The sequence below is a fragment of the Aquarana catesbeiana genome, linkage group LG09 (assembly GCF_042186555.1).
Source record: "Aquarana catesbeiana isolate 2022-GZ linkage group LG09, ASM4218655v1, whole genome shotgun sequence".
Lineage (NCBI taxonomy): Eukaryota > Metazoa > Chordata > Amphibia > Anura > Ranidae > Aquarana > Aquarana catesbeiana.
In genome coordinates, this window is record NC_133332.1 from 293,402,603 (window position 1) to 293,427,796 (window position 25,194).

The window sequence follows — 25,194 nt, forward strand, 5'->3', positions numbered from 1 at the left end:
TCTAAACCTTAGAGTGGATACAGCTTTACTTTCAGTGTATAACGGGTGACATTTCATACTACTACAGGGTCGTGTACCTGCTCCAGTGCCCATGTGGGCTGGAATATGTGGACAGGACCAAGCAGGCCCCCTTGGTTAGGCTCAATGAGCATGTGACAAATATAATCCATGGTTTTCCCAAACATCCAGTTTTGAGACACTACTTGGAAGTCCACAACAAGAATCCTGCCAAGACCATCTTCCTTGGGATTGAGAGGTATACTCCCCGTTGGAGAGGTGGTTCTTTGGTACGTGGTATCTCGAGACTTGAGATGGCTTGGATTTATAAAATAAAATGTTACACCCCTTTTGGGCTGAATGTAGATATCGATCTAAATGCCTTTATTGATAATTCTTAATCTTGGGACTATTTGTAAACTTGTTGTGAACCCTTAGTGGCTGTACCAATCAAATGTATATGTATTTCCCTTGCCAGTTTTTTTCTAATGTACCGTATTTATCGGCGTATAACACGCACCTTTTTCCCCTTAAAATCAGGGGAAAATCACGGGTGCGTGTTATACGCCGATCCCCCGCTGACTAAGCGGAGCGATCGCCGACTGCGATTTGAAAATGGCGCCGCCGGCCCCGAAATACACAGAGCCGGTCCTCGGCTCTTCTCGCCCACTTTCGGCTTCACTCGAGCGCCGCCCGAACCTAGCCGAGTGTACTCGGCTAGGTTCGGCTAGCTCCGCTCACAGTCACGTCCATCCCGGGTGGGACTACGAGTGGAGCCGAAAGTGGCCGAAAGTGAACGAGAGCCACCGAGAAGAGCCGGGGACCGGCTCTGTGTATTTCGGCGCTGGCGGTGCCATTTTCAAACTGCAGTGACACTGACATGTCACTGCAGTTTAACTGCAGCCTGGGTAAGGCTGCAAAAGGACACAGACAAAGCTGCAGATCGGCCCTGGCAAAGCTGCAAGGCTGCAAATGGACACTGATAGGGCCGCAAATGACACCAAGGCTGCTGACTGCAAGGCTGCAAATGACTGCAAGGCTGCAAATGACACCAAGGCTGCTGACTGCAAGGCTGCAAATGACTGCAAGTCTGCAAATGACACTGGACAAGCATGCAGATGGACGCTGTGCAAGGCTGCATTGATGGGCATTTAAAGTTAAAGTGGGCATGTAAGTTTTTTTTCTTAAAACATTTTTTTCCTTATAATTCCCTCCTAAACTTGGGGGTGCGTGTTATACGCCGATAAATACAGGTAATTTATATTTGGATTTATCCATTTTTATATTGGTGCCATTTTACTGATGGTAATTGGGAGGGTAACTCCAGTTATCCATTGATAGACTGGTGCCATTTTTGTCTGATGGTAATTGGGAGGTTATCTCCAGTTCCCAATGGTCACTTTTATAACCTATATATAGTTTTTTTGCCACCATTATTGAGGTTTACTGAATAGTTATATTGTGCATTTATTTCTCCTCTACCCCGGTGTGGGTATACTACCCGTTGGTAGATTGCACCAGTGGAGGTTGCCCTATTCAGGATGGTTGGAGTGTTATTATCATCTGTTCCACTCGATGACGGTGTGGGATTGACCCTTACCATCCAATGCATCTGGCATGTTAGGGCTGTGAGCACAAACAATGTTTTTTTGTTCCCATGTGACGTTTCATGCTTATAATCATTTAATATTTCTATAATGTTCCTGTCCTCTAAAAAAAAAAAAAAAAAATGTATATTTTTTTATTTTTACAAACTAAACATAATATATTTCTATACTTTTTATGGGAATTTTAGGTAACACTTACTAATTTCACATTTTTTTAATCTTGGAATCAGGCAATTCGGTTCTGCCACTCATGTTTCATAATGAGGCTTGGTTGCCTGGTATTGTATTTATAGTGATGAGTCAGTGCGTCGCCCGTTCCCCAAGTCATTTTATGACGAAACTCCACCACACAAAATGCACGCTTACCAGAGGGCAAGCAATATCAAGCCTGTAATCTAGATCAGCATCCGGACATCAGACCAACAGCGGCAGCAAATCACTATGAGTACGCTGAAGACAAGCCAGGAGATCACAACTGTCGGGAGGCAGACGTGCTGACGTCATCGCGGTGTAGCGTATGTGTGGACGGGTGTCTGCAAGCCGGCCGGCATTTTTTATGAGCTTTTTATCTGCTATGCAAATGTAAGTGCAATTTTTATCTTTAATAAATCGATGATTTACGGATTCACACTATGGTGAGTTTCTTTTCATCTTCCCGGGACCCTGATCGTTGCCTGTTGGTCTATTTGCCGAGTTGTGATCTCCTGGCTTGTCTTCAGCGTACTCATAGTGATTTGCTGCCGCTGTTGGTCTGATGTCCGGATGCTGATCTAGATTACAGGCTTGATATTGCTTGCCCTCTGGTAAGCGCGCATTTTGTGTGGTGGAGGTTCACAATTATTGGTGTTTTTTGTCTGCTCAGAATAATTCATCTACTTTCACTCACCTCACTGGACTGTTCTTCATTATTTATCCATTATTTTTCTGAGGATTTGTTATTTATTCTCTAAAATTCATTTGGTGTTCAATATTGGTTGTTAAGTTGTTGCAATACACTATATCTTATCACTTCACATATATTTCAATGTATTTGAGCAGCTTTTTCTTTTTCCTATATTCATTGTGTTTGTATATATCTTACAAATTTGAGCTTCAGCTACGTATGTTCATTTTTATTTTTTTAGTTTAGCGCGGTATTCATTTTCTTTTTTCCAGTGAAGGGAACTCTTAAAGCATCAGCATACCAAGACATTTTGCGCCCCACCCGACCCACTGCCCAGGTGGGTCGGGTGGAGCGCATCTGCTTCTCATCCGGCACGTCTGGGTGGCCTCAATCTCGGACTATTGGACTATCAAGACGGTCTCCACAGGCCACACATGGTCCTTCACCAGTACTCCTCCCCCCAGATTTATTTCTACCCTGCTATCATAGTCAGAAGAAAAGAAGCCGGTGTTACTGTCCTACGTGGATTCACTGTTAGCACAGGGAGCAGTGGTGCCTGTCCCGAAAGGCTAAGAGTTCCACGGGGTATACTCCCCTCTCTTCTTAGTGCAAAAGAAAAACGGTTCATGGCGCCCCGTGATAGACCTAACTTATCTAAACAAATTTCTAAAATACAAAATATTCAGACTCTGTCTATCATCCAGCAAACCGTGCAGCCAGGCGATTGGCTAATCTCAATCGACTTAAAAGATGCCTATTTTCATGTGCCTTTGGCAGAAGAATTCCGCAATTACCTCCGGCTCAGGGTCGGGCAAGAACATCTACAGTTCACCTGCCTTCCTTTCAGGTTGACAACCTCACCCTGAGTCTTTTTGAAAGTTCTTCTGGCCGTGGGGGCCCTCATCAGAACCAAAGGGGTACGCTTGTACCACTATCTCGACGACCTCCTGCTACTATCCCAAGAAAAGGGGCAGCTGCTGATCCACAGCGAGCAGGTTATCACCACACTGCTCAAATTCGGCTGGCTTCTTAACCTGGAGAAAAGCCATCTGGAACCAGTCCAGCACCTGATATACTTAGGGGCCCAGTTCGACACAGTGGAAAGTACCATCTCTCTCCCAGTAGAGAAAATCCCAGTCATTCGAGAGAGAATACTCCGGGCCTTGAGCTCCTCACTCCTAAGGGCCTCACAGTGCCTAAAACTCATCGGCACAATGGTCTCTATGACCCCCATGGTCAGATGGTCTCTGTGGAGGTTATGCCCTTTCCAGACAGGGTTTCTCCAGCAATGGAACTCACGGGACAGCAATCAATTCATTCACATAACATCAGTGATGAGGAACAGCCTCTTCTGGTGGCTCCAGCGCAAAAATCTGCTCACCTGCCACTCCATTGCCCCCGTCTCATGGGTCACGGTTACGACCGATGCCAGCTGTGCGGGTTGGGGAGCCCTTTGCGGGTCAGAACTTTGCACAAAGCAGGTGGGATGCCCATCTTTACAATCTGGGCTCAAACATCCTGAACTATGGGCAGCCTGGTGTGCCCTTCAAACCTTCGCTCATCTCCTGAAAAGGGAATCAGTTTTATTAAGAATGGACAACACCATGGCGGTCTCCTATGTGAAGAGGGAAGGGGGCAACTGGAGCTCCACCTTGAGCCTATCATGTCCTGGGCCCAGAAAAACCTGCCCAATATCTCAGCAGTCTTCGTCCCCGGAGTCCAGAATGTCCAAGTGGACTTCCTGTCCCGCACACAGTTAGACAACAACGAGTGGTCCCTTCATGTGGGGATGTTCGCGTGGATCCGGTCCTTGGGAGTCGATCCCGAAGTAGATCTTTTTGCATCCCCCCTGCAACTTCAAAATCAGGAAGTATTACACTTGGGGTCGTTGCAGCCAGTCCTTCGGAATAGATGCCCTGACAGACCGGTGGAGCTTCTACAGGTCAATTGCCCTTCCCCCATTCCCAATCATCCTTAGACCTTTATGGAGACTCCAAGCGGAAGCGGTCGAGGTGGTGGTGATAGCGCCTTACTTACTGGTTTCCCCTCCTGACCCAGCTCAGGTTCCGGGACCCGGTTCACCGCTCTCTCAGGCTGGACCTTCTTTCTCAGGGGGCACTCCTGCACCCTTGCCCGGCGTTACTGAGACTGATGGTCTGGTTCATGAGAGGGAGAGGCTGGAAACCCTTGGGTGCGCATCAAGAGCGATTTCCACCCTCATGAGCTTGAGAAAGTCAAGCATGCACAAGGTCTACAGGAGAATATGAGCCAAATTTGTTGAATTCTCATCATCCACGTGTAGATCGTTCAGAGACCCAGGTATCCAGGATATCCTCAGCTTCCTTCAATCCGGCCTAGATCTGTCTTATCCATCAGCTCTCCCAGGGTCCAAGTCACAGCCTTGTCAGCCTTCTCTGGAACATCATGGGCCGTTCACCCTTTAATCCGGTAGATCTTCTGTGGGGTGGCAAGTCTCAGGCCCCAAAGAAGGCTAAGATTGCCCAAATGGGATCTTCCCCTTGTTCTTGACTCACTGACTGGACTCAGTACCGCAGGATCCGCTTTGCTTTCTATCAAAGACCTTTCTGCAAAAGTCTCCTTCCTAATAGCCAAAAAGCCCAAAAGGGTTTTTGAGATCGGGTTCTTGGGTCACGAAGAACCATTCCTGACTTTCTTCCCGGATGTAGGTCAAATACTGAAGGAATACCTGCAAGCTACTTCCTCCTTTAGATGTTCTGACTACCTGTTTATCCTGCACTCTGGTAATAACAAAGGGAAGCGAACTTCGACCAGAATGATTGCGGCCTGGATCTTCCAATCCATCCAGCAGACTTATAGGGGCTAAGGGCTCGGCTCCTCCAGAGGCGGTGATGGCACATTCCACCAGGGGTATGTCGGCTTCGTGGGCAGCAGCCCGGCATGTGGCTCCAGATGTCATTTGCAAAGCAGCCTCGTGGGCCTCCATTAACACTTTTATGTCACATTATTGCATAGAACCTGCTTCTCTATCTTCTGTGAACTTTGGTTTAAGAATCCTGTCTATTGACGGGCCAAATTAAATTTCTTTTGATCAGCATCCCCACCCGTGTGGACTGGCTAGTTATTTCCCACACGTAGACTGCCATGGAGTCTGTCAGGAAAACTGAAAATTTATTATCAAATACTTACCGTAATTTTCCTTTCCTGATGGACTCCATAGCAGACGGAGTTCACACCCATCAGTCAAGAGTTGGCTAGTTACGGAACACAGTCTCTAGCAGTTAGCTTGAATTTATGGGAGTGGGGATCATATAGCATTGGAGATGAGGTGGGGTTAACCCACATGTAGAATGCCATGAAGTCCATCAGGAAAGGAAAATTAAGGTAAGTATTTGATAATAAATTTTCAGTTTTTCACACAGCTTAAAAGCAGATTATCTTTAACCACTTGCTTACTGGGCACCCCCCTCCTATCCAGACCAATTTTCAGCTTTCAGCGCTGACGCACTTTGAATGACAATTGCGCGGTCATACAACACTGTACCCAAATGAAATTTTTATCATTTTTTTCCCACAAATAGAACTTTCTTTTGGTGGTATTTGATCACCTTTGCGGTTTTTATTTTTTTGTTTAAAAAATGTAAAAAGACCGAATTTAAAAAAAAACATTTAAAAAAAAAAAATATTTTGTTATAAAATTTAAAAAAAGGTAATTTTTCTCCTTCATTGATGTACGCTGAAGAGGCGGCACTGATGGGCACTGATAGGTGGCAGTGATGGACACTGATGGGTGGCAGTGATGGGCACTGATGGGTGGCAATAATGGGCACTGATCGGTTACACTGATAAGCAGCACTGCTAGGTGGCACTGATTGGCACCACTGGTGGGCATTGATAGGTGGCACTTGTGAGCATTGATAGGTGCCACTCTTGGGCATTGATAGGTGGCACTGGTGGGCACTGTGGCCACTGTCAGGTGGCAATGGCAGGTGGCACTGGCAGGGGGTACTGGTAGCACATATGAGGCAGAACTGCCTCTTCCTCTTCGGGACCGATGTCCCTTGCAGATAAGCCGGTGATCGGCTTTTTTTTTCTCCTCTCCCTGTCAGCGTGAGGAGAAAAAAAAAAAACGATCACAGAGCTTTTGTTTTGATCATGTGATCAGCTGTCATTGGCTGACAGCTGATAACATGGTAAGGGGCCGGGACCGGCCCCTTACTCGGATCGGTGATCATCCGAGTCTCAGTGACTCGGTGATCACAGCGCGCTCCGCGCACACACAGGAGAGGCCGTCACATGACGGCCTCCCGGAAATTCAGGTCCGCGCTGTGGCCGTCATTCGGCTATAGCGCGGATGTCAAGCGGTTAAATAATATACTGCATATTTCAGTACCATTTAGGCAATTATATCATGCTCTAAACATTATTTCCATGTGTACTCCTCCAGGTTTTAGCTGAGTAAGGGTTTGGTCGCTATTTGTTTTCAGGGAACTATAGTAATTTCGATTTTGGGAGTATTTTCTTACCAGCGCTATAGTGAATCCCATTTTAGCGCTAATTAGCTCGATTAGCGCTAATTCACAGTAATTAGCACCGCGGCGCTATAGTAAATAACACCCAGAATGTCTAACTAACTATATACAAAATGGGGAACACCGATCGGCAGGATACACTGGAGATGCAGGGAATAGATGGGAAGGGGGAACCAGGACTGGAATCAGGAGGGGAGCACTTAAAATGGATGTAAAGTGGATGTAAACTCCATTTATGAAATCTGACCTGGGCACATATATCTGTAGTGTTTACATATCTCTCTCCAAAGCCCCAAGTCCCGTGTCTTTCTGCTGCTTCGTTTATCAGCATGATAACTTCTGACAAGCAGCTGAAAATTTGTGTTGGGGAGGGAGCTATCAATAGATTAGCAGAGAGCTGGTCTATTCACAGCTCAGCTCTGCAAGTTTCTTTATTCCTCTGCCTGGAGGCGGGGGGGGGGGGTGCCTTTCCTTCAATCAGCTGGCACCCAGTGTAGGCCCAGACTCCCCTCCCACTGCTGAAACAGGAAGAACAATTTCTAACACAATGTGCACTTTCTAAAGAATATATGAAGACAGCAGATATACATGTAAAACTTATGTAGGGAGATTTGGTTCATCTCTGTGTATCATCTGAGGCTGTTCGCTTCACTGGGTGTATGTGAGGGTTTACTACCAATTTAACCACTTCAGCCCCGGAAGGATTTACCCCCTTCCTGACCAGAGCGTTTTTTGCGATTCTGCACTGCGTCGCTTTAATTGACAGTTGCGCAGTCGTGCGACGTGGCCCCGAAACAAAATTGACGTCCTTTTTTTCCCACAAATAGAGCTTTCTTTTGGTGGTATTTGATCATCTCTGCGATTTTTATTTTTTGCGCCATAAACAAAATAAGAGCGACAATTTTGAAAAAAACGCATTATTTTTTACATTTTGCTATAATAATTATCCCCCAAAAATATATAAAAAAACATTTTTTTTCCTCAGTTTAGGCCGATACATATTCTTCTACATATTTTTGGTAAAAAAATCGCAATAAGCGTTTATTGATTTGTTTGCGCAAAAGTTATAGCGTTTACAAAATAGGGGATAGTTTTATGGCATTTTTATTAATAATTTTTTTTTTTTACTAGTAATGGCGGCGATCAGTGATTTTTATTGTGACTGCGACGTTATGGCGGACATGTCGGACATTTTTTACACATTTTTGGGACCATTGTCATTTATACAGCAATCAGTGCTATAAAAATGCATTGATTCCTGTATAAATGACACTGGCAGTGAAGGGGTTAACCACTAGGGGGCAGGGAGGGGTTAAGTATGTCCTAGGGGAGTGATTTCTAACTGTCAGGGGGATGGGCTGGTGTATGACGTCACTGATCTCTGCTCCGATGACAGGGAGCAGAGATTGAGTGACACTTGTCACTAGGCAGAACGGGGAGATGCTGTTTACAACGGCATCTTCCCATTCATCCTCTCCGTGAGGCGATCGCGGGTAAGCCTGCGGCGATCGAGTCAGCGGGACCCACAACCCGACTCGTGGAGATCGCGGCAGGCATGCGCGCGCGCGGCGGCGGCAAATTCAAGTTAACGTACGGGTACGTTACTTTGCGCAGCCGTGCCATTCTGCCGACGTATAAGTACAGGAGCCGGTCGGGGACCAGTTAAGGCGGTAGTAAACCACAGCATAAAAAAAATATATATATATCCCCTGGAAGGCAATGGCATAATGTGGCTGCAATGACTTCGGCTGCAGCACGGAGCTGTAAAGGTCTGGCACAGTATGCCGGACCTTCAGAGCGCATTCGCCTGTGACACCTGCAAGTTTAGGAGATATTCACTGTACCTACAGGTAAGCCTTATTATAGACTTACCTGTAGGTACAACTTAAAATAAAAAGACTTTTACTACCACTTTAAGAGGCAGCAGGGCAGGAGCAAGATCAGGATCTAGGCAGCAAGCAAAATCTGGCTATTGGGTAAAATATTGAAGCAAAGAAGAATAGTAGAGAAGGGACTAAATGCCCTCCCAGCAGCCAGCAGCAGGTGGAGACTGATTGCTGTGAGACACCAGCTGGTGGACACCGGGAACTACAACCTCCCGCTCTGGGAAAATAAAATGCCACAAGCAGGTGAACCAGAACCTGACATTGCCCTTTCCCTTTCCTCCCTATTCAATCCCCCTCATTCACCGGTCCTTTTTCTTTAATTTCCCCCTTTATTTTTTTCCTTTTACCTTTCTTTTTGGATTTCATCTTCTATTGTGCTTTCTCCATTCTCTCTAGTTTTACGCCTACATCTTCTACCATTTGGAGCTAAGTATTTAGAGCTGTGTATCTCTCTGGTTCTTTATTGCTATAATCAAACCCTCAAGCAAATACTTTGTGGCTTATATTTTTAAACCGAACTATGGGCTTACCGACAAGCTTATGTTGTTACTCGTATGCCGCGTACACACGAGCGGACTTTACGGCAGACTTTGCCCGGCGGACGGGATTTCGTCGGACAATCCGATCGTGTGTGGGCTCCAGCGGACTTTGTTTTCTCAAAAGTTGGACGGACTTAGATTTGAAACATGTTTTAAATCTATCCGTCGAACTCGAGTCCGGTCGAAAAGTCCGCTCGCCTGTATGCTAGTTCGACGGACAAAAAGCCACGCTAGGGCAGCTATTGGCTACTGGCTATGAACTTCCTTGTTTTAGTCCGGTCGTACGTCATCACGTACGAATTAGGCGGACTTTGGTGGATTGTGTGTAGGCAAGTCCGTTCATTCGGAAAGTCCATCATAAAGTCCGTCGAAAAGTCCGCCGAGCAAAGTCTGCCGTAAAGTCCACTCGTGTGTACGCGGCATTAGGACAGCATTTTGCACCATGACACTGTGTATAATTGGTTTATATTTACATTTATGATGATCATTGCAATGTTATAAGCTCACACGTATGGTGTACTAACGCAATATGACTACATGCAGAGCTTGTCCTGTTTCTTCAAAAAAAATCTTTTGGTAACGAAAAAAGACACAAATTCATTTGATTCAACCAATATAAAAAATGAATAAATAATATAAATAATTGGAAAACCTCCATATACAAAATCTCACACCTACAGTTGATAAAAATGAAGGTAAAAAACATATAAGCAATAAGTGCAATTCCAATTTTGTCTAATTTGATCCAGTTGGAGAAAAATGTCTTCCTGATCCCTCAGAAGGTAATCAGATATTCCCTGGATCAAAAATCTCTGGTGTTATTTCCTATGAATGTTAAAACAGGCGGATCCGCTTGACGGAGTCCACCTTGTGTGAAAGGGGTCAAAGAGTACCCCCTTGTCCTCTGTGATGACCTTAAAGTGAATAACTCAATGCCAAGTTTACTATATGGACCCCTTATGTATTTATTCTTGCTGATCATATCCACCATTAATCTCCTCTTCTCAAGAGAGAATAAACTCAGTTCCAGGGCCGGTGCTACCACTAGGCAAACTAGGCAGCCGCCTAGGGTGCACCGCTGTCTATGGCGCCTGGCCACTTGTGTTCCTACTCTCTTCTCTCTGCAGCAAGCAACTAAGTTTCAGCATCAGCAGGCAGCCGCTGCTCCGTTTGCACATAGTATCAGAGGCGCAGCAGAGGACTGTGTCTGTGTCCCAACTCAAGAAAGAATGGAAGCAAGCAAACAATCATTGATGGGCACTGGTAGGCTGCATTGATGGGCACTGGTAGGCTGCATTGATGGGTGCTAGTGAGGCTGCATTGATGAGCACTGGGGAGGCTGCATTGATGGGCGCTGGTGAGGCTGCTTTTGATGGGCGCTGGTGAGGCTGCCTTTGATGGGCGCTGGTGGGCTGCATTTGATGGGCACTTAATTAAAAAGGTGGGGGATTCATGGGCAGGGCAAAGGGGGTGTAGTCAGGGGTGGAGCAGGGGGGGGGGGCAAAATGAGGTTTCGCCTAGGGTGTCAAAAATCCTTGCACCAGCCCTGCTCAGTTCCTCTAATCTTCCCTCATAGCTGAGCTCCTCCATGCACTCATAGGTATTCTGTAGAGTTGCCATGCACAACTTTATTGACAAGGTATATGTAGCACTGAAGGAGGAAGGTGAATTGAATAGTTTGTGCCATCTTGACCTCTGGAAGATTTTACCCCCTTCATAACCAGAGCATTTTTTGCTATTTTGCACTGCGCTACTTCAAATGGCAATTGCACGTACATGCAACACTGTACGAAAATAAAATTTATGTCTTTTTTTCACACAAATGGAGCTTTCTTTTGGTGAAATTTGATCACCACTGAGTCTTTTATTTTTTGCAATATAAACAAAAAAAGCAGAACATTTTGAAAAAAAAAACCAAAAAACAATATTTTTTATTTTCTGCTATAAAACGTATCCAAAAAAAAAAAATCAAATTTCCAAGAAGGCCAAAGTGAATTCTGCTACATGTCTTTGGTAAAAAAAAAGGAAAAAATCCAAATAAGTGTATATTAATAGCATTTACAAACTATGGTATTTCTACTGGAATTTTAATTTTTTTTTTTATACTAGTAATGGCAGTGATCAGCGACTCATAGTGGGACTGTGATAGTGTGGCAGACAATCTGACACTAACTGACACTGGCTGGGGGTACGCTAACTGACTAACTGACACTGACATCAATAGTGACACTAATACAGTGATCAGTGCTAACACTATACTGTACACTATCACTGTACTAGTGACACTGGCTGGGAAGGGGTTAACATCTAGGGGCGATCAAGGGGTTAAATATGTGCCTAACAATGTGTAATGTGTGTTATGCGGTTCATTTACTACCAGATCTTGCTGTTTTTTTTCCCTGTTTTACAGGGACTACAAAAACAGCAAGTTTTCCTGTCACTATTTGGAGCTCTGTGTGGTTTACATCACAGAGCGTACTTCTCTTAATGATGGAGCCGATCAGCAGGTGCCGGCAGTCAATCATTGGCTGGCACCTGCTGATCAGTTTGTGCTGTGACAAATCCCAGCAAACCCGGGAGCGTTGGGAACGTGTGCGCACCCCCTACCAGGAAGTGCTGGATCACGTATCAGATACATGATCCAACGCAGCAATTCCGCTTTGCCACCATACTTGTAAGTGAGGTGATCGACTAGCGGTTAATTCCTTTTTATATTTACTATAAGGAGGATGGGAACTATGAATGTTATGCATATCTTTTTAACCTAAATTTCTCCATGCAAATGTTAGCATTATTATTTTTGGAGAGTCTCTCTGATTTTAAAGCTAAGACATGCTTCACTTTTTATTTGCCTGTTTTTGTTTTTAAAAATTGTGGACAGTGGGAGGTTAGGTTTGTGTATTAAACTGACCATTGAAAAGCAGCTAAGAAGGATGAAAAACTGAATAAATAGCATAATAAAGTGAACCTGTGCAAAGGCAAATGGTATTTAAGTTTTAACAAGCAGTAAATGAGCTTTAAAATGAGCCCAAGGTGACCTCTATAGTTGCAGCCATTGTGGAAAAAGTCATCCTCAATGTTCACAGCTGAAGCAGTGAAGTCGTCCATATTTTTCTTGGAACTTCAGCCCTTTCTACTCCCCCCTCACAAAACTTCTACTCAGCGATTACAATATACTGTAGGTTGGAAGGCTGTGGTGTCATGGCTTGGAAGGGGAACTTAGATTCTGAGAGAAATAATTCAGTGAACTGATGTGAACGCTGAGGATAGATTGCTCCATAGTGCCTGCAGCTACAGAGGTCAGTGAAGGTGTGTTTTAAAGTTCACTTTACGCAAAAACACATCAAAACAATCAGATATTCACACTCTGGAAGTGGATTAGGGGAAGGGCCAGACTTACCTTTCCAAAGGAATAGCAAGGATCTGCAAACAACGTAAGCTGCCTGCGTCTTTGGATCTACAGTTTGTTTTGACATTCAGTTTTCACTAAATGTAACCTCTGCTTAATATATTTTTTTTTTTTTATCATGCTCATTATACTATCCTAGTATTATAAATTGTTTATTTTAAAATGAATTTAAAGTGGTGTTCCGGCCGAAATTATACTTTTTAAATAAAAATACCCCTATAATACACAAGCTTAATGTGTTCTAGTAAAGTTAGTCTGTAAACTAAGGTCTGTTTTGTTAGTTTATAGCAGTAGTTTGTTATTTTATAAAATTACAGCAGGCCGTGGCCATCTTAAGTGTGGGCATCTGAAGCCAGACTGTATTTCTTCCTGGATCTCATCCTTGCAGATCTCGCACATGCTCAGTGCAGCACAAGCAGTGTAATAGGTTTCAGGTCAGGTTTCCATAGCAACGGCAGTTTCAGAGGAAGTTGCCGCCCCTTCCCAGAAGGCATTGCAAACAGGAAATGATGCGATGGGCCGCGGCCAGGGAGGAGGAAGTGAAAAAAGAATACAGCAGATATACAGTAGGTGCTGAGAAAGAAAAAAAAAAAAATCCAATTTGTTTACAGTGCACAGTTTAGTGAGGGATGCTGAAGAGTTGTAAAAGTGGGTGGAACTCCACTTTAACAGAAATAATATTTAAAATGAGAATTTAAACCTGATTTCAAGTTACTAAACCCACAACAATAAAATCAGTCTGTATATGCAGTATAGCGTGCTTGTTATACTCACTGTGGAACCTAAGGGGTTAATCCTCCGCATTGTCTAAAAAGGCTGGTTGATCCTGTCTTCTCTGATCCTCCCCTCCTTCCACTGTCCCCTGATAATTTCCTAATAACACAAAGTCTATGGAGTCAAGCTGCACATGCTCAGTTTGGTGCGTATTGCTAGAGAGTTTTTTTTTTCTTAACCACTTAAGGACCGAGCCTCTTTCTGAGATTTGTTGTTTACAAACAAGTTAAAAACAGCTTAGAACCCCCAAACATTATACATTTTTTTTCTAACACCCTAGAGAATTAAATGGCAGTTGTTGCAATACTTTCTTTCACACTGTATTTGCGCAGCGGTCTTACAAGCGCACTTTTTTTTGGAAAAAATACACTTTTTTAAATTAAAAAATAAGACAACAGTAAAGTTAGCCTAATTTTTTTTTTTTATTGTGAAAGATAATGTTACGCCGAGTAAATTGATACCCAACATGTCACGCTTCAAAATTGCGCCCGCTCGTGGAATGGCGACAAACTTTTACCCTTAAAAATTTCCATAGGCGACGTTTAAAAAATTCTACAGGTTGCACGTTTTGGGTTACAGAGGAGGTCTAGGGCTACAATTATTGCTCTCGCTCTATTGATTGTGGCGATACCTCACATGTGTGGTTTGAACATCGTTTTCATATATACGCACGCTACTCACGTATGCGTTCGCTTCTGCATGCAAGCTCGGCGGGATGGGGAGCGTTTACATTTTTTTTTTCTTATTTATTTTACCTTTTTATTTTTTGTTTTTACACTGTTCCTTAAAAAAAAAATTGTATCACTTTTATTCATATTACAAGGCATGTGGTAATAGAAACAAAAGCATGACAGGACCTCTTAAATATGAGATCTGGGGTCAAAAAGACCTCAGGTCTCATATTTACACTAAAATGCAAAAAAAAAAAAAAAAATGTCATTTAAAAGAATACAAAAAAAAATGGCCCTGGAGACGGGTGGGGGCCATCTTCCCCTCACTCGTCTCCATGTCAGGCTAGGGAACTGATCCGATCGCCTCCGCTGCTTCCGACAGCTCCGGTAAGTGGCGGAGGGCACCGGAGCGTGGCAGGAGGGGGGGGGCCTCTCCCGCCGCCGATAAAAGTGATCTTGCGGCAAATCCACCACAGAGACCACTTTTATCCTGAAGCGGACCGCCCCCTGAAGAAGAGGATACCAGCGTTATGGCAGCTAGCTGCTGCCATAACAACGATACTCCTCTTCAAAATACCGACGTATAACAACGGTGGGCGGTCCGGAAGTGGGGGAACATGTGATCAGCACAGGGCCAATCAGTACTGTCCAGAGGGTCAGTCTCATAGGACAGTCAGAAAACTCCTCCTACAAGCTTTAACCAGTGCTTGGCTGGTCACTGATAGAAGTCACAAGACTGCTATATACTGCTGATGAGAAAAGGTATTTAGCAGTTTATATTTACTAAAATAATTGCATTTCCATGTTCTGTATAATGTGGGAGAGCAGATATAGTGAATGCAGGGTCCTAGGTTACACTTCAGAGTGCAGTAGGAGCCCCCTTTATGTTATTTCAGATTTGTCCTGGAACAGAATGAAAACAAATGTCCTGAATTGGTCTGTTTATTATAATCAGGAAATGTTTTTTTTGTCTCGGGTGTAAATGTGCAAAGGAAAGGACAGCTGCTCTGCTTTGCCAGAAGTGTGCGCACACCCCCCGGGGTGACTGATCTAGATTGGCTGGTGGAACTTGTTGGCGTCCTACTGTCACTGGAGAGATAGATTTATATCCAGTTAACCTTTGGTCCATTGTTAGCAGTAGTTTTAACTAGTGCAGTTTACACAATAAAATAAGATATAAAAAAAAATAAAAAAAGGGATAGTTTTCATTACATTTGGCTGCAAGAACCTAAAAGGGACAGTGACTCCCTGATGGTGTAATTAATGAAGATGGCAGGACCAGCTGTGCAGTGCTGGTTTTCATCAGGAAAATATTGGATTGACAGGATGTGTATGCATTTTGAGCAAAGAGAAGGATAAAAAAAATAACACAGCGGGAGACCTGAAGCATTTTGCTTAAGCATTTTATGTACTCACTGAAAATGTTCTTAGCCTAAAAAAAGAAAACGAATGCAGCCACCACATCTAGGGACTGCTAAGCTGCAATACATTATATTTTTGTTCTCAGGTTTAGGTATGCTCTAACCACTTGCTGACCACAGTATGTATGTATGTATGTATGTATGTATATATATATATATATATATATACGTTGCGGTTTGCTAGTGGTTTACCGGGACTATAGCTGAAAATATCAGCCATAACCCCAGTATCATTTTTTGCAGCTGGCGGCTGGCTTTCTCATAAAAGCATTCCGCTCGCCGGTGTTTCTCAGACTTACCGTTTCCGCTGGTTTGCCAGAGAAACGCTCTGGTGGTGCAGCCGACTCTATGGCCTTGGAGGACCAAAGCGACGTCATGACGTCACTTGTGGTCCAAGCTGAAAGCTATTTTTTTTTTTTCTAAGCAAAAGATCTATTTTTTAATTTATTTTTTTACTTTTGCTTTTCAGCCCGAGTTCACACTATATCGGGCTGCGGATCGCACAGAAGCGCTGTTCCCCGTTTCAGGGACGAATCAGGGCCGATTCTATGCCTGAATTCGGCCCTGAAACGGAGCCAAAGACGCACAGCGTTTTTGTGCAGTGCGCTCCGCAGCCACTCCGGAGATATGTGAACCGGCTCCATAGGGAGCCAGTCACATTCTCCTGCTATGCGAATTAGATGTGCAGAAACGCGCATCTAATTCGCATAGGTGTGAACCCGGGCTAAAGGTAACGAAGAGATCCGAGGTCTTTTTTACCCCAGATCTCTCCATAAAGAGGACCCGTCCTCCTTATTTCTATGACAAGGGATGTTTACAATTCTTGTAATAGGAATAAAAGTGATAAAAAATAAAATAAAAAATAAAGGGACAGTGTAAAAATAAAAAGTAAAATAAATAAGAAAATTTTTTTTTTTAAAGCACCCCTATCCCTCCGTGCTCATGCGCAGAAGCAAAGCATACAAAGTCACCCACGCATATGTAAACAGTGTTCGCAACACACATGCGGGGTATTGCCGCAAGTGTTGGGGCGAGAGCAATAATTCTAGCGCTTTCTCTCCTCTGTAATTTTAAACAGGTAACATCATCCTTCAAATTATACAAAAAATTTACGGTAAATATTGTGTTTTTTTTTTTTTTTATTTATGAACCACTTAAGCCCTGGACCATTTGGCTGGCCAAAGACCAGAGCACTTTTTGCGATTCGGCACTGCGGCTCCTTAACTGACAATTGCGCGGTCGTGCGACGTGGCTCCCAAAAAAAACTGACGTCCTTTTTTTCCCCACAAATAGAGCTTTCTTTTGGTGATATTTGATCACCTCTGCGTTTATTTTTTGCGCTATAAACAAAAAAAGAGCGACAATTTTGAAAACAATGCATTATTTTTTACTTTTTGCTATAATAAATATCCCCAAAAAATATATAAAAAACATTTTTTTTTCCCTCAGTTTAGGCCGATACGTATTCTTCTACATATTTTTGGTAAAATAAAATCGCAATAAGCGTTTATTGATTGGTTTGCACAAAAGTTATAGCATCTACAAAATAGGGGATAGTTTTATGGCATTTTTGTTAATATTTTTTTTTTTTACTAGTAATAGTGGTGATCAGCTATTTTTATCATGGCTGCGACATTATGGCGGACAGATCGGACACTTTTGGCTCGATTTTGGGACCATTCACATTTATACAGCGATCAGTGCAATTAAAAATGCATTGATTACTGTGTAAATGTGACTGGCAGTGAAGGGGCTAACCACTAGGTGGCGCTGTAGGGGTTGTGTGTCCTAGGGAGTGATTCTAACTGTGGGGGGGATGGGCTATGTGTGACACGACACTGATCACCGCTCCCGATTACAGGTGACAGTGTCCTGTCACTAGGCAGAACGGGGAAATGCTTGTTTACATCAGCATTTCCCCATTCTTCCTCTCCGTGAGAGTATTGCGGGTATCCCTGGCGGGCACGTGCGCGTGCCCGCAAGCCACCTCTTAAAGGGCAACGTACTTTAATCTGCCTGTACGTGCCCTTCTGCCGCAGTATATCTGCGCGTTGCGGTCGGGAAGCGGTTAAAGTGTATTTTTTTCTCGAAAAAAAATTGCGTTTCCAAAACTGCTGTGCAAATACCATATGACATAAAAAATTGCAATGATCTCCATTCTATTCCCTAGGGTCTTTGCTAAAAAAAAAAAAAAAAAAATCGTAATGTTTGGGGGTTTTAAGTAATTTTCTAGAACAAAAATACTGATTTAAGCTTGTAAACAAAAAGTGCAAAAAAAAAAGCCTGGTCGGCAAGTGGTTAATCGAATTAATAGTAGTAATAATCAAAGAACAGGCATGAAACCCTGAAGATGGTTCACTCCTAGTTTGTACATCTTCTTCAGGTCAACTGAACACATGTTATTGAATCCGCAGTCTTCCCTTGGGTTCTTGTTAAATTTTAATGTAATGTAAAGAATCCTCCTTCATATAGGTAGTGTAAATGTCAATGTCAAAGATTAACCCCAGGCTAATATTTGCTCATTTTGCTGACACACGGCGTGTCCTTGGCAGATGCTGCTGTTATCAGGCTGTATAGACAGACCCCCTTTCCCAGGATACCTTATCAATGATCCTTCCAAGTCCCTGTATTGTACATACAGTACAGTTCATATGGAAAGTATTTACAGCGCTTCACTTTTTCCACATTTTGTTATGTTACAGCCTTATTCCAAAATGGATTAAAGTCATTATTTTCCTCAAAATTCTACAAACAATACCTCATAATGACAACATTAAAGAAGTTTGTTTGAAATCTTTGCAAATTTATTAAAAAAACAAAAACAAAAAAAAAAAAAATCCCATGTACATAAGTAATCACAGCCTTTGCCATGACACCCAAAATTGAGCTCAGGCGCATCCTGTTTCCACTGATCTTTCTTGAGATGTTTCTATAACTTGATTGGAGTCCACCTGTGGTAAATTCAGTTGATTGGACATGATTTGGAAAGGCACACACATGTCTATCAAAGTTCCCACAGTTAACAGTGCATGTCAGAGCACAAACCAAGCCATGAAGTACAAGGAATTGTCTGTAGATCTCAGAGACAGAATTGTATCAAGGCACAGATCTGGGGATGGGTACAGAAAATTTCTGCAGCATTGAAGGTCCCGATGAGCACAGTGGCCTCCATCATCGGTAAATGTAAGAAGTTAGGAACCACCAGGACTCTTCCTAGAGCGAGCCGCCCGGCCAAACTGAGCAATTAGGGGAGAAAGGCCGTAGTCAGGGAGGTGACCTAGAACCTGACGGTCACTCTAATAGAGCTCCAGTGTTTCTCTGTGGAGAGAGGAGAACCTTCCAGAAGAACAACCATCTCTGCAGCACTCCCCCAATCAGGCCTGTATGGTAGAGTATAGTCAAGCAAAATCTCCTGCGCTCAAAAGTGGTGCGATGGCAATGGATTTCCAAAGGCTCTCGATAGAGGCACAGGCCTTGCTGCCCTCCAAGGGTCAGGGGACATCCAATGGGAACACTGTAAGACAATAAAAAGCTTTTAGAAAGAGAGGATCCCCCCTCAATATGCGTCAGCCATCTGGAAGGTTCTCCAGCTTGCTGTACATGGTCCTGGTGGCCTGGTTGCTCTGCGTCCAGTCTTGGACTTTGTTATGCTTTTATTATTCACTTGTTTGTGAGTATCTTTCCTTCTTTTTGATTTCAATAAATACCATTTGGGTAATGCGCGAGGTTAGTGCGCCCACTTTTTGTTGTCTTACTGTATGGTAGAGTGGCTAGCCAGAAACCACTCCACAGTAAAAGGCACATGACAACCCGCCTGGAGTTTACCAAAAGACACCTGAAGGTCTCTCAGACCATGAGAAACAAAATTCTCTGGTCTGGTGAAACAAAGATTGAACTCTTTGGCCTGAATGGCAAGCATCATGTCTGGAGGAAACCAGGCACCGCTCATCACCTGGTCAATACCATCCCTACAGTGAAGCATGGTGGTGGAAGCATCATGCTGTGGGGATATTTTTCAGCAGCAGGAACTGGGAGACTAGTTAGGGTCGAGGGAAAGATGAATGGAGCAATGTACAGAGACTTCCTTGATGAAAACCTTCTCCAGAGCACTCTGGACCTCAAACTGGGGCGAAAGTTCCTCTTCCATACAGGAATGACCCGAAGCACACAGCCAAGATAACAAAGGAGTGGCTACGGGACAACTCTGTGAATGTCCTAGAGTGGCCCAGCCAGAGCCCAGACTTAAACCTGATTGAACATCTCTGGAGAGATCTGAAAATGACTGTGCACCGATGCTCACCATCCAACCTGATGGGGCTTGAGAGGTCCTGCAAAGAAGAATGGGAGAAACTGCCCAAAGATAGGTGTGCCAAGCTTGTAGCATCATACTCAAAAAGACTTGAAGCTGTAATTGGTGCCAAAGGTGCTTCAACAAAGTATTGAGCAAAGGCTGTGAATACTTATGTACAGTGGAACATTGGTTTACGAATAACGCGGTTAAGTGTTTTGAAAGAGGAGCAACTTTTTTTTTAAAATCCTGACTCGGTTTGCGAGTGTTGTCTTGCAAAACAAGCAGGATTCAAACCACTGGGGTGTGCAGTACTGCATTTGGCCAGAGGTGCGGGGGCACCGGTGACACTCTAAAACGGTTTGGAGCCGTTCAGAAATACTGCCTTCCCGAGTGTTTCCGAGCCTTTCCAAGTTCAGCCGAGCTGTCCTTGAGTATTTGAGAGGCTCTCCGGCGCTCCCCTACCTCTGGTCATTTGCGGTATTGCATGCAATAGAAGTCAATGCGGAATGAATTATCTTCGTTTCCATTTACATCTATGGGGAAACTCGCTTTGATATGCGAGTGCTTTGGATTACAAGCATTCTCCTGGAACGGATTATGCTCGTAATCCAAGGTTCCACTGTACATGTGATTTTTTTTTTCTTTTTATAAATTTGCAAAGATTCCAAACAAACTTCTTTCACGTTGTCATTATGGGGTATTGTTTGTAGAATTTTTGGGAAAATATTAAATTGAATCAATTTTGGAATAAGGCTGTAACATAACAAAATGTGGAAAAAGTGAAGCGCTGTGAATACTTTCCGGATGCACTGTATATTCCTAGAGATGGAGCTTAGAAAGTAGATGTTAGAAACATCAGCGTCAATACAAAATGAATTGCTACAAATTGCAAGAAATCACATGCAATTTGAACAGGAATGTGGTGCGATTCCTGTCTGAATCATATGCGCTTTCCTCCATTGTGTGTGTATATAGAGAAAGGGAAAAGCACCATCTAGTGGGCAGTTTATTAAAAATGTTAGTACTCACAGTACATACTGTATCTGGCCAAATGCAAAATCACGGCCGCTGGAGGTGCTCACAGGGCTGGAGGAGATGTAGAGGCGGACCACCCCGAAGCTGACATCACTTCCGCCCCCTATACCCACGAGGTCCCGGAACTTGCATTTGACCAGATATGTACTCTGAGTTCTAACATTTTGAATAAACTGCTCACTAGATGGCGCTTTGGGGCAGTGGGGCACTGCATTCCTTTTCAAATTGCATGCGATTTGTTGCAGTGCAATTTGCACCAATTTTTATTTACATTGTACTCGCTGATAAAAAAAAAAAACAGTATCGGTGCAACCCTATATTTAACCCTTCCCTATCTGAAACGAAAATAAAAACTTTTGTCTTTAGGTATACTTCTAAGGGTCTTTTCCCACCACATGCGCTGCCACATTTTTGTTTTTTTTTACAGCATGCCAGTGCAATGACCTAGGAAAAATAAAGTGTGGAAGCAGTTCACGCTGGTGGGTTGTGCTGATACTGGTACAAAGGTAGAGCAAGCCTGATTTCTTTTTTTTCAGCACAATGCAACACACAGTTAATGCATTGCAGAGCAACGTGCATCAATGCTCAGCCAAACCAGCACAAGTTTGCCTCCTCTGGGCTGTAGACTCTTCATATCTTCCAGGAAGTGGGGAGAAAAGTGCATGGTTAGGGCTCGTTCAGATGGGCGCTGAGCCGCGTCCTCTGGGCTGCTTTTTTTGTTGTTGTTGCTGCGTCTGCATTCACCCTGGAGCTGTGCAAAGGCAACCTACAGAAATGGATGTAGATGCAGCAACTGCAGGCAGAAGCAGGTGCATGGATCTGAGTGCAGATATTGTGTGTTTATATATATATATATATATATATATATATATACAGTGGCGGTGCGTCTCTAAGGGGCGCAAGAGTGCCACCCCCTCTCTCCTGTCATCTCTCTCTCACCATAGATAGATTCATGCATTGCATGAATCTATCTAAGGTCGCTGCTGCCGCCCCCTATTCAGGTGTCCGGCCCCTTGTCGGGCTCCGGGCACCTGAATTACAGCGAGGAGCGTGGACGTGGAGGACACCACCGTGACCCTCTGTGAGACAGGCAAGTCCCGACTCCCGGGCGATGCACACTGGCAGCAATTGATGGGGCACACCGGCAGCAATTGATGGGGCACACCGGCAGCAATTAATGGGGCACAGTAGCGGCAATTGATGGGGCACACCGGCAGCAATTGATGGGGCACACCGGCAGCAATTGATGGGGCACAGTAGCGGCAATTGATGGGGCACACTGGCGGCAATTGATGGGGCATAACTGCAGCAATTGATGGGGCATAACTGCAGCAATTGATGGAGGCACAGTAGCGGCAATTGATGGGGCACAGTAGCGGCAATTGGGGCACACCGGCAGCAATTGATGGGGCACAGTAGCGGCAATTGATGGGGCACACTGGCGGCAATTGCTGGGGCATAACTGCAGCAATTGATGGGGCACAGTAGCGGCAATTGATGGGGCACAGTAGTGGCAATTGATGGGGCACACTGGCGGCAATTGCTGGGGCATAACTGCAGCAATTGATGGGGCACAGTAGCGGCAATTGATGGGGCACAGTAGCGGCAATTGATGGGGCACACTGGCGGCAATTGCTGGGGCATAACTGCAGCAATTGATGGGGCACAGTAGCGGCAATTGATGGGGGCACAGTAGCGGCAATTGATGGGGCACAGTAGCGGCAATTGATGGGGCACAGTAGCGGCAATTGGGGCACACCGGCAGCAATTGATGGGGCACAGTAGCGGCAATTGATGGGGCACACTGGCGGCAATTGCTGGGGCATAACTGCAGCAATTGATGGGGCATAACTGCAGCAATTGATGGGGCACAGTAGTGGCAATTGATGGGGCATAACTGCAGCAATTGATGGGGCATAACTGCAGCAATTGATGGGGGCACAGTAGCGGCAATTGATGGGGCACAGTAGTGGCAATTGATGGGCACACTGGCAGCAATTAATGGGTACAGTAGCTGCAATTGATTTTTTTTTTTTCAGTTTGTTTGCGCCCCCCCCAAAAATGTTGAGCACCAGTCTTCACTGTATGTATATACATATATATATATATATATACACGAACAAACCTATACACTGTATGCATGTTTTACATCCCCATGTGAATGAGCCCTGAAAGTACAAGGACTTCCATCCTTCCAGGTATACCCTACCTGCTCCTCACTGCCCTAGCCCCACCCCTTGGCGCCGGTCCACTAGCACGCCCCTCTGCTCCTCACTGTCCAAGCCCCGCCTCCTTTGCCCTGAGTGTCCCAACTCCGCCCCCTTTGCGCCGATCTGCTGACACACCCAACCTGCGCCTCACTGCCCCAGCCCGCCCCGCCCCGCCCCGCCCCCCTTTGCCCTGACGCCGCAGGGGGCGTGTCCCGTCGCTCTCTCTCCCACGTTTGATGTCTGTCATTTGCTTGCCACACACAAGATGGCGCCGGCGATACGCGACTCTTTGGGTCTCAGGGGGGGGCGTGTCTGGCGCCCGTAGCATGGCTCCACGGTACCGGCCTTTCCACGCGGTGCTCCGGCTACTGCCATACGAGTGCCGCGCCCGTCTGTGCCGAGGGTTCAGCGTGCAGGCCGTCCCCGCCGTCAGGATGGAGTATCAGGTGAGCGCCTCACTTCATATTGGGGGTATTTACACGTGGCTGGCCTGCTGAGGGAGGACTACAAGTCCCAGCATGCATAGAGGCGGCCTGTGCTGGGAACACGTGTGCTGTGTATGGAGCTCTCCTCCTGTCATGTTCTGTGTGAGGGAGTTCCTCCATCCCGCCTCTGACAGGACCAGTGAGGGGGGTTATCACCGGACATCAACCTGCAAGAGATCATTTCATCCCTTTACACCCGAACACATATGAATGACACGTGTTCTGAGGATAATTACAGAGAAGACAATAAGTGAGTTTAATTACCGCCTTCATCAGCCTCAGAACCTGTGTAATTAATATGTGTTCAGGTTTAAAGGGATGAGGTGGCAATTCTAGTGCTGCCCATCTCATCAGTGCCCATCAGTGTATTCATGCCATCTCATCAGTGCCCATCAGTGTCCATTCATGCCATCTCATCAGTGTCCATTCATGCCATCTCATCAGTGTCCATTCATGCCATCTCATCAGTACCCATCAGTGTCTATTCATGCCATCTCATCAGTGCCCATCAGTGTCTATTCATGCCATCTCATCAGTGCCCATCAGTGTCCATTCATGCCATCTCATTAGTGTCTATTCATGCCATCTCATCAGTACCCATCAGTGTCCATTCATGCCATCTCATCAGTACCCATCAGTGTCCATTCATGCCATCTCATCAGTGCCCATCAGTGTCCATTCATGCCATCTCATCAGTGCCCATCAGTGTCCATTCATGCCATCTCATCAGTGCCCATCAGTGTCCATTCATGCCATCTCATCAGTGCCCATCAGTGTCCATTCATGCCATCTCATCAGTGTCCATTCATGCTATCTCATCAGTGCCCATCTGTGCCATCCCTTTCGTGTCCATTCATGCCATCTCATCAGTGCCCATCAGTGTCTATTTGTGCCACCTCATCAGTGCCCACCAGTGCAGCCTATCAGTGCCACCAGCGGAGCGCTCCTGGCTCTGTCCCGGGCCACAGACAGAAGACAGGGCAGCCTGAGAGGCTGTACTTCGTTCGGCGGCTCTGTCTGTGGCAGAGTGACAGGCCCAGCCAGGAGATTGCCCGGTGCTTACGGGTTTCCCGGGAGCCCACAGCCAAATGCGGGAGACTTGGGATGTCTGTATCACCTGTGTCAGGTGTTCTAGCCGTGTGATGTGCCCCCCCCCCCCCCCACTCTGGGGACACCTGTCTGAGGACACAGCACACCGGAGATGCTGCAATGTCAGTGTGTCAGGCCTTATCACTCCTCTGAAGAGTGACCTGCAGTGTAAGCCTTTCAGAGGGGTTTTACAGGTGGTAAGGAGGTAATATGTCCCACAATCGCATGCACTTCCAAAGCAGCCCCATAGACTTGCATTGATCACATTTAGCGGGGGTAACGCTACAATGAGCGCCTTGATTTTTGCTGCAGGTTGTGTGTGGCCCCCGAGTGGCTGCATGTCAGGTGGTTGGATAGAAAAGGGAGGGGCGGTAAAAGTTCACCGA

General features: G+C 45.1%; 1 protein-coding gene across 3 annotated transcripts in view; it reads left to right on the forward strand.

Annotated features, from left to right (window-relative positions):
- Positions 1 to 25,194, forward strand: part of FPGS (folylpolyglutamate synthase) — a 120,811-nt gene that overhangs the window by 23,302 nt on the left and 72,315 nt on the right. The window contains exon 1 of one of the 3 annotated variants that reach the window (XM_073600455.1): positions 23,521 to 23,680. The exons of the other annotated variants lie outside the window; for them this stretch is intronic. Within the exon in view, the coding sequence (XP_073456556.1) occupies positions 23,561 to 23,680 (120 nt within the window). The 5' untranslated portion in view covers positions 23,521 to 23,560. Of the gene's footprint in view, positions 1 to 23,520; positions 23,681 to 25,194 lie in introns of those variants that run through there. 3 annotated transcript variants of the gene reach the window in all.